Source organism: Arachis ipaensis, chromosome B6 (assembly GCF_059453495.1).
Source record: "Arachis ipaensis isolate K30076 ecotype BB chromosome B6, ASM5945349v1, whole genome shotgun sequence".
Classification (NCBI taxonomy): Eukaryota; Viridiplantae; Streptophyta; class Magnoliopsida; order Fabales; family Fabaceae; genus Arachis; species Arachis ipaensis.
In genome coordinates this window covers 125790948-125801254 of record NC_142441.1, presented here as the reverse complement: position 1 = coordinate 125801254, position 10307 = coordinate 125790948, and the positions used below count along the sequence as shown (strand labels likewise).

The window sequence follows — 10307 nt, the reverse complement described above, 5'->3', positions numbered from 1 at the left end:
GTTGGATGAGGCTCCGTCACTGGCCATTTAAGCTTGCACAATACCCCCACACTCAACCACTCACAGAAATGAACAACGGTAATGGCAAACGAGTTCCATTTGAACAAATAGGGCAAACAGAAAAACGACGTCGTCTTTCCATCCAGGGACCAATTCGTCCCTAACCTCAATCCACCTTGCTTACATGTGCACCGTTACGGTAGTCTAGGCCCAACACACGCCAAATAAGCGACAAATCACCCCTCTCTGTTATGTCTGAGAGAGCATTTTGCACGGAAGGATCGATCCGTCACATGTTTTGAATAGTAAGGGGCGTTTTAGTATTTTTAGATCTTTTGGAATAGATTTGTCCACGATTTAAAAGTTCAGGGACTAATTTATCCTTTTCCCTATATATTAATATACTATGTCCAATACATTCATTAATTTTTAGTTGATCTATAAGCACTTCAAAATTAAATAATTAGTTCGAAATTAAAAATAATGATATTATATAATTATATTATTTTACTAATTAAATTCAATTAAGTTGGTATGATAATTTATTGATATAATAAAAATTAATTAAAAAAAAAGAGACACAAAAAAATTTAGTTAAATTTCATTATAAAAATAATTTGTTAATCCAATATTTTTTTAAAAAGATTTATTTATTGGCTAAGTGGAGGCATTTATTTAAAGTTTTAACCATTATTAAACTAAGGGTGTTGTATTTTTACTATATAACATATTTTAATTATTATATTTACTACATGTGACATAACTGATTTAGATTTATAAAGACAATTTATTATTATAATTGGTTAACTTTTTTATAATTTAATATTTAAGATAATTAAAAATTTAAAAACCTAAAACTTGAACATTTAATTAACATATAAATAAATTATTTAGGTTGTTTTAGTAGTTATTTTATTAGTCTGCTTAAATAAATATCAAAATTTAATTTTTATTTTATATATGCAGCAATTTATTAGTCAACGATAAATTTTTAAATAGAATTTAAATTTATAACAAATTAACTATTAATTTGCCGGACTAAGAATACTATTAAAAAAAATAAGTATATAAATATAATGAAATATTGATAATGTTTTCTTTAATTTTATCAAATATTTAAACTAATACTAATAAACATTTTCTATTAAAAATATTAACCTTACATTATGCATAAATATATATGAAAAATTTTTCATGAAGCCGACTAATGATAGCATGTGGAACGTAATGAACTAAAAAATTAGGTAAATTTTATGGTGTTTATATTGTATATTGTGTTTAGAATAAAAGAAAACTAAAGGAAAGAAAATGCAGAAAATGAAAATGAAACTTAATTTTTTTGTTATTGGATGTGAAAGAAAATTGGATGGAAAGGAAAAAGATTGACGTGAGACCCATGTTTAACTTTTCACTTTATCTGTGCGAAGAAAATTGAAAAAAATTTATAAGTAAGTATAATATTATAAATTTATCCTTTGTGTTATATTAATATATTATAATTTTTATGTAATATAAATAAGAATATTAATGTAATTTTATTTAGGTATAATTTTTTTTTCTTTTATCTAAATAATTTTTTTTATTTTTTTATTCAAACAATATAAAAAAATTAACTTTTTTTTTATTTATTTTTTTTATTTTATTTCATTCATTTTTTTTTATTTTACATCCAAACAAAATGATAGTATCTGACTTGCTTAATTTATTTTTAAAAATAAAAATAAAATATTTAAAATTTATTAAATATTATCTATTTATTTTTTTTTTTTTGGATTAAAGACAGCATAGTATTACCAGAGCTGTCCTGCAAGGGCGGTGAATGAAATAAATTCCACGCAGACAACACGCAAAGCAAAGAAAAGAGAAGAAAGGCGAACCGTAAGAGTGGTTGGATGATTCCACGCTTTAGACACCGACTAATCAGCAAACTTGGATTATATTTTTCTTCTGATTAGCGAACATGAAATCTTCCTTTCTTACGCGTAAGGGCCATTGGAACCAACACCATTCACTGAAATCTTATAAATACCTCAACGCCCTCTTTATACAAACCATTTTCGAGTTATTCCAAGCATTCGTCTAAGGTATGTTTCTTTTTCTTCATTCATTTAATTCCATTCATCATCATTGAATTATGCTGTACCTGAACTTGAAATCGTTCGTGATTGATGATCATTGGAATTGAATTATGACGTTATATTTTGTTAATCATTTGATATGTGTGTAAGATCTAGCGCTGATTCACTTCATTTTGTGCTATTCATCTAGGAGTTTGTTGTTGATTGGAATTTGGATCTAGGTCATTACGCCTCTTCATGTATCTTTTTTGCAATAAGGTCATTTATGTTTAGATCTAACGTGAGATGTAAATGTGTTCACAAAAGCAACGGCAATTCAGCTACTTAAATTCAGATTAGGATGCTAGATTATACTAGTTTCTGTGACAATTGTTTGAAGATTATAATTGTACTGCGCATGATCTGTTTGACATGTTCAAACAAATCAAGGCGTGCAAATTTGATGTATCCCCTGTTCTGTTTGGCATCTTTTGCCTAAATTTCAATCTAGCAGATGTCATAACTAAATTAAATGCTTGAATCAGTTGTTATTAGCTTTTGATTACTGATATGTGGCTGATCATGATGTATATTTTGGCAGATAATTTTAAGACATGGTTTTAATATTTCAGCTTTAGTTTGTTGATCAACTCAGTATGTTGGTATTTAGCTAATGTATCGTTATAATCATACCAAGCAAATTATTTACTCAATGGTTTGCATTTACCGTCACATTTATCTGTTTCAGGTACATAAATTAAAGGTATGGAAGATTCCGTCGAAGTAAGTCTAAATGAAGCAAAAGAAGAGAAGAATATGATTGAATTGGACGTGAAGAATGAATCAAAGGAAGAAGAGAAAGAAAAGGATTTAGAAGATAAATGTGGGGAAGGCGAGGAGAAGAAAAAGAAGGAGAAGGATAAAAAGAAAAAGAAAAAGGATGATGAAAATGGTGCAGATGATGATGGTGATGAGGAGAAAAAGGAGAAGAAGAAAAAGGAAAAGAAGGACAAGGTAAAAGATGATGAAGGTGAGGATGGTAATGAGAAGAAAAAGGAAAAGAAGGACAAGGATAAGAAAAAGGAAAAGAAAAAGGACGATGGCAATGAAGAAGCAGATAATGATGATAAAAAGAAGAAAAAGGACAAGAAGGAGAAAGAGAAGGATAAGAAGAAAGAAAAGAAGGAAGATAATGAAGAAGAAGAAGTGGATAATGATAAAAAGAAGAAAAAAGACAAGGAGAAAGAGAAGGATAAGAAAAAAGAAAAGAAGGTAGATGATGAAGAAGAAGTGGATAATGATGATGAAGAGAATAAGAAAAAGAAGAAAAAAGATAAGAAGGAGAAAGAGAAGAAGGATAAGGAGGTCAAAGTTGAAGTTGCTTCAAAGGAGATTGATATAACAGAGAATGAGAAGGAATGCAAGGAAGAGAAGGGTGATGAGAAAGATGCTAAAGAGAAGAAGAAGAAGAAAGAGGACAAGGAGAAGAAGAAAAAGGAAAAAACCAATGATCTAAGCACCTTGAAGCAGAAGCTTGAAAAAGTTAATGTCAAAATACAAGCACTCCTTGAAAAGAAGGCAGATATAGAAAGGCAGATAAAAGAATCTGAAGCTGAGGGCAATGTTATCACCCAGAAAGAGAAGGATGTGGTATAATGGTAAATTTCAACCTTTGTTTGTAATCCTGTATGTACATATATGTTGTCGATTCACACTTCAGAAATTACTGAATGAGATGTGTATCTAAGTTAAATGAGGTTCACGTCCTATTCAATAGTTGTATAATGTAATACTATATGTGCATATATGTTGTCGACTCATACTCCATTCACTATTAAACGAGATATGTATCCAATTCAAATGAAATTCACATCCTATTCAATAGTGGATGAAATGTGAGTTGATACAGTTTTTTCACACATAACATCATTTACACATAATGCTTTTTCCATAATGTAATAAAATTGTCTTATGATTTGACTGAAAATTTGTCATATATGGTATAGATGGGGATTTCCTTCCCCAATTAACCCTTTCCCAGCCTGTGGTGGCTCTGTGCTCTTTTTGCTGCGTCTTCTGTGTCTACTCTCATTAAGTGATGATGTTGATCAATGTGAAATCTAATAACATACTCTATTTAAGCATAAGAATTCGAAGAATAATCAAGAGAAATTAGTGACCAACTCAGAGCAGACAAGAACAAGAACAAACTTGTTTGTAGGAAGGACCTTTGGCTCAATCTCTTAAGTCTTCACACTTTGGAATCAAATCTTCTCCATGGAGTGTTGAAAGGCGCTCCTAAAGAACAACTCATAACAAAGATTGGATAGAGTCAAAATTGCCACAATGTTCCACAACCTCTACAATGCTTAGGATAGTGCTTGTTTAGGGAAAGCTTTGGTACTATTACAACTAAAAAAACGAGAGATAACCTTAACTCTCTGCTTCTCTATTCATCAAAGCTTTGCATCTTTTACTCTTTCTCTTCTCAGCAAGTTTCTGGAGTGCATGACCTTTTCTGCTTTCAATTTCAATAAACTTAGGTTTCCCGCTGTCTTTTTTTTTTTTTTTTTTTTTTTTTTTTTGGTGTTGAAAAGGTTTGTGAAAGCCTCAAGTAAAGGACATATGTGCTTGTCTGCTTGTTAGAAAAATCAGTATTATTTTGAGACTGTTCCAATTAATTTGTAGTTATGACTGCACATCAGCTCTTGATAAAAGGATTTGTTAATTAGTGAAAATCTCTCAGAATAAAATTCCAGGAGACCTATTAAAAAAACATTTAAATTAAGTGTTAACAAGATATTGATAGGATGCTACTGTAAATATAAACAATAATGTACCACTACAGAAATGTGAAAGTTTTGGAATTTTGTAATATAATTCATACAAGTGTGCACTCTGAAACTGATGATAAAAAAGCCCACACTTAATTAATTATTCACCTATCTATTGGCCTTCTCTTCTAAAGGTGAAGGACTAGCTTTTGCATCATGGCCATTGCTACTGTTTTGAGAATTGTAGTTTCTTTCATCCACATAGTGTTGATACACATAAGATATAAAGCCCCACAAAGCCAGCACCATAGAAATAGCCTTAATCCCATGCATTTTGTCCTTAAACACTATCACAGCCAAAAGTGGAACAATGGGCACACCCAAAACACTTATAGAATTAGAAAAGAGTGAAGACACCTCAAATATCAACCCTACACAACCGATACTAAAAAGTTGCCAAATTATAGCTGTGAAGGTCAAATTCAACACATAGGATACTTCTCCCATTTCATACCCTCTCATCTCTTCATTCAAACCTTTCCATTCTCCACTAGCAAAAAGTCCAATTAGAGTAGCAATTGTAGCTACAATTGATTGGTATATTATCACGTCCATCACCACTTTGAAAGTTTCACCTTTTAGAACCTTCTTGAAAGCCAATTGTTGAAGGGAAAGGACTAGTCCATAACCTGCAGAAGAAGCAATTGTGCAGATGAACCCAATAATGTACTTTTTCTTTGAGGCTTTTGTTGATGAGTCTGATGTGCCATCATCACTTGGTTCAAATACAAGAACTACTGATGAAATTGTGAGAAGTACTAAGGAATTGATAATATAAGGTGTGAATTTGAGTGAATTGAGAAAGTAAGAGAAGAAAGCATTGAAGGCCAATTGGGATGAACAAATTAGGGAGAGTGTGGAGACAGGGAGGTACCATAACCCAATTGAGTATAAGTAACAATTCAAAGCAACAATTAGACCCAAAGAGACATACACAAATGACAACATTGAAAGTGATGGTTTATTTGGATCAATAATTGTTATATCTTTATTTTTGGGTGGTGATGATTGATTGAAAAAATAATAATAAGGTAAGAGGATTGGGAATCCAGCAATTTGGACAAGTGTTCCCATCCATTTGCTCTTACCACCTTTTTCATAGTACAATCTTCCTAGGAGTGTTGCTGCTGATTGGCCTAACAACACAAATGCTGCATACACTGCTATTTTTAACCAACGATGGTATATTTTCCTCTCGATCATCATAGCCGATGATTGGTTCATTTGAGTTGGAACATTATTGTCATCTTCCAATGTATTTGTTTCCTTATTAGCTCCATTAGATACTGTAAAAACAAAACAAAACAAATCATTTATGGGTCACCATGTCATGAAATCACACCACTACTTTCCAAAACTTTAATTTGTAATCCATACCATGATCTGTACCTCATTTATACTATCTTCAATAATTATCATCATATCATTATATCATATAATAATGAGAATATACTATTCTAATTATTTTTTGGTATCTCAAAATTGAGTTTATTTTTTGTTTCAATCCCGCTACGTTACCAATAACATTTCTGCCAACTTCTGCCAATTCTTGTTTATGACTATATTTAATAGAAGTGTCTTTATAGATGTGTCTAATAAAAATGACTTTTTTATAACTGTGTCTAATAAAAATATTTTTATAGATGTATTTTCTGGATGTGTCTCTTTATATATGTGTTTAAAATATAATAATTAATTATTATTGACAATAAATTGACAGATAGTATATTAATACCCTATACTTTTCTTTTTTGTTTTACCTTTGCTATACATATGTACCTTTTTGTTTGGATGCCCTAAATACGGGTTTTCATTTATTTTATGTAATAATAATAATAATAATAATAATAATAATAATAATAATAATAATAATAATAATAATAATAATAATATATCTATTATAATGTAAATACGCTTTTGTAATTACCTCTTTTTGCTATTTCTAATTTTTCTTCCAATTAAGTCTTTTATTTGGTGTGATGTCAAATTTAGGATTTTTCTATTAAATATGGTTAAAATGGTAAAATAAAAATGCTTCGACTCATTTGTCTACCTTAGTGAACTCACGATGAGATAACTATTATCAGAACACCCAATTTTTCCTTAATTACTTTTGGTCCATCTTTCATCTGGTATTTTCTTTCCTTTTCTTTTCTTTTCTTTCTTTTCATTATTTTCCTAAACACATATACTTTTAAAAAGGTTATTCTATTTCTATGTCTAATTCTAATTACCACTCAATTATATTAATCGATACAAATTTAATAAATATATACATCCAATTGAAAAGTATTTTTTAAATTATATATAATAATTAAATTTTAAAAAATATAGTAAGTGTAAGAAGTGCCTCTCGAGCTAATAATAATAATAATAATAATAATAATAATAATAATAATAATAATAATAATAATAATAATACATTTTACTTGCTTTTAATTTATTATCGCAACATCATTGAATTTTAATTTTTGGTTCACATTTTCTATATATTTACCTCTTTGTTTTGATGCCATAAAGACCGGATTTCATCTATTTAATACCATTATATATCTGAAATCTGAATTTAATTTTTGTTTCACATTATTTAATATACACCTCTTTGTTTAGACGCCATAAAGACCTAATTTCATTATCACTTCAAGGCACTATATGCAACTTTGTTAAATAAAACCAAAAAAGAAACAAACCACTATATATATGTCCAATCATCCACGTTTTTAATATAAGCAATTAAGCAGTTTAGTGGAACTTCATCTTGCATGTGCTTGTACCAATTGAAATGCAACTTGACATACAGGTATGAGAGAGATAGAGTATAGTTCAATTTCTTTTAATATGAAAAGTGAAAACCCTTCCTTTTTGCTTATGTTTAATTTGCCTTTTTAAAATAAAAATTTGTACTAATTTTCTTGTCCTCTTAGCAGGAAAAACAAAAAAGTGATTACAAGCTTGACCCGTTCACATGGAAAACGAGAGCTTTGCATTAATTTCCCCATCATATCACATATTCATTGAAGTCTCACCTAATATTAGATACAGGTGGTTTCTACCGCCTAAATTTTGTTCATAAAATTTAAAAATAAAAAATAAATCTCGCCTTATTTTATTTTATTTTTTTTTTAGAAAAATTAAATACAATTTTCATAAAACCAAAAAATTTTTCTGAGATATAATTTTACTTACGATTGTACTATCTTAAAACTAGGGGTGACAAAACGGATTGAACCCGTCGGACCAACCCGCTAAAAAGGCGGGTCGGGCTAGAATTTGGAGCCCGTCAAATTATAAAAATTCGCCAAACCCGCACTGCCAAATTGATGAGTTTTGGCGGGGCGGGGCGGGCCGGTCCGCCGGATCGAAGATTTTTATTTTTCTTTTTCTTTTTTTATTAAATAAAAGAGTGATTACTATTATAAAATTAATAATTATAGAATTTTCAAACACTTTTTTTTTGTTTTTGTTTTTGTTTTTATTCTTCTTTTAGTTATTAACTTTATTTATTTTATTTTACAATTCGTATATTTGTTCGAATTATGTGACTTATTTTTTAAAATAAAGATAATTCTATTGACAAATATTATTTTGAACAATTTTATTTAAGTTAAAAATTAAAACAAGATAGTAAAAAATTTATATTATAATTTCACTATTTTTATTTGTATTTGATTTTTTAATTATTATTTTTAGTTAATTTTAATGAATTTTATTTTTCAAAAAAAAAAAGTGTCAAGCGGGCTAGCCCGCCGACCCGCCGACCCGCCAATCCGCCGTAAAACGGAGTGGACGAGCATTTTGAACCCATTTTAGTTGGCGGGGCGGAACAGGTTGGGGCGGACCGGCCCGCTTTACCACCCCTACTTAAAACTACTTGTTAAAGATATAAAAAAGAAAAATATTTAAAAATAGAAAATATTATATTTAATCAAATAGAAAACGTTTCTGTTTTTTCAATAATAATATTTTATCCTCTGTATCTTTAAAGAATATCCTAACAGCGATTATTATCAAAACTTTGTGTTACTTCTAGCAAAAAAATAAAAATAAAAAATAAAACCGAACAATATCTACTACCAAAAAACTATGTATGACCGCCTCCAAACTCTATCTCTATCACCAAATCTAAAACCCCAAATAGTCAAATACTATCAATTACTGTTGTCTCCCAGTTTATATTGATATATCATTTTTATGTATACTTTTTAATTTAGTTATGAATGATACGTTATATATATAAGTAAATTAATAAAAAGGGTCTTGTATAAACACTGTAAAATAAAAAATCTTTCAAAAGAATTATTAAAAAAAGTTTTTTATATATTATTTTTAATATTTTGAATACATAAAGAATTTAAAAAAATTATTATTATCTTTTTAATAAATAATTTCCTTAAAATACTTTTACCTAAATCTTAAAAAAAAAAAAAATCATATAGTGTGATGATGACATAATTAAAGACTGATATTTACATTCCAGGACACTGTCTTTTCTTGCTAGCTATATTATATGGACTCTGCTGGCTTCTTGTTTACATCTAGCACAACAACGTCCAAATTTTAATTACTTCCTCGTAAGCTTCGAATAATTTAATTCATGTACATGCAAGACGATTAGATTATTAATTAGTTTATGCACATAAGGGTAGTATTATAGATGATGAGATGATAACTGGCCTACAATCATGATATGCTCAAACTTGAATGAAAATGATCACAAAAGAACAAACCGTATAGGAAGCTGGCCTTAATATTTTGTGAAGTTAAATATCATAATAATAGAAGTGGCTTTGATTAGTGATCCTAAAGAAAGAAATTTGACTTACCCACAATTGGAAGCTGCTGCAGCTCTTGAGGTTGCATGGTGAAATTATGGTAATATATAATAAAAGAAGTTTAAAAGGAAACAGAGAAGAGAGAGAGAGAGAGAGTTGAGGAAAGAGGGGCAGCGAGTAGATACAGATATATACTTTCTGATACGATGATATATAGGCCAAAAAGAATATATAAAGATCATAGATGAAATTCTAATCATCACAAAATACTTGAAACCGACTTCTTACTCTCACATTAGTTTGAGATTAATATATTTTAATATCTAATTTTTGTTTTAAAAATAATATATTATATATGTATTAGCCAGTTATTTAGACAAATAAAGATCGAATATAAATCTTTTAAAATGAATATTTATTTATAGAGTAAATAATTATGTGTGATTATAAAAAATTTGGATATTGATAAATTTATCCAAACAAATAGAATAAAGTACTAAAATTGATCATAAAATATAATATTGATAAATTTAACTATAAAAGAATTAAAACTTATAATTATAAAAAATGAGATTTTACTAACAAAATTATTAAAATTTAAAAAATTTATAAAAAATTTTTAAATTATTCCTCTACTCTAACCC

The 10307-nt window shown here is 28.7% G+C and overlaps 2 protein-coding genes across 3 annotated transcripts; one reads left to right on the top strand and one right to left on the bottom strand.

Moving 5' to 3' along the window:
- The first annotated feature begins 1811 nt into the window (after positions 1-1811).
- LOC107604978 (uncharacterized) lies at positions 1812-4044 on the top strand. Its single transcript, XM_016306708.3, has 2 exons — positions 1812-2084; positions 2806-4044. Exon 2 carries the CDS (start codon positions 2823-2825, stop codon positions 3711-3713), a length of 891 nt encoding a protein of 296 aa, XP_016162194.1. The 5' UTR covers positions 1812-2084; positions 2806-2822; the 3' UTR covers positions 3714-4044.
- Positions 4045-4894: 850 nt separating this feature from the next.
- Positions 4895-9874, bottom strand: LOC107604979 (purine permease 21). Of its 2 annotated transcripts, XM_088489681.1 has the most exons (3): positions 9715-9874; positions 5983-6177; positions 4895-5520 (listed from the first exon to the last, which is right to left on the bottom strand). In XM_088489681.1, the coding sequence occupies exons 1-3, from the start codon at positions 9749-9751 to the stop codon at positions 5000-5002; spliced, it is 753 nt and encodes a 250-aa protein (XP_088345807.1). In that variant the 5' UTR covers positions 9752-9874; the 3' UTR covers positions 4895-4999. The 2 variants fall into 2 exon arrangements, with proteins under 2 accessions (XP_088345807.1, XP_016162195.2); XM_016306709.3 differs by having other exon boundaries at positions 4895-6177.
- Between the last annotated feature and the right edge of the window lie 433 nt (positions 9875-10307).

What these genes read in the sequence shown, in the direction of transcription:
- LOC107604979 (XM_016306709.3), bottom strand. Translation starts at nt 9,751, where the DNA reads ATGCAACCTCAAGAGCTGCAGCAGCTTCCAATTGTGG. An exon ending in GCAGCAGCTTCCAATTGTGG is followed by an intron (nt 6,178 to 9,714) that starts GTAAGTCAAATT and finishes TTGTTTTTACAG; the next exon opens with TATCTAATGGAGCTAATAAG.
- LOC107604978 (XM_016306708.3), top strand. Translation starts at nt 2,823, where the DNA reads ATGGAAGATTCCGTCGAAGTAAGTCTAAATGAAGCAAAAGAAGAGAAG.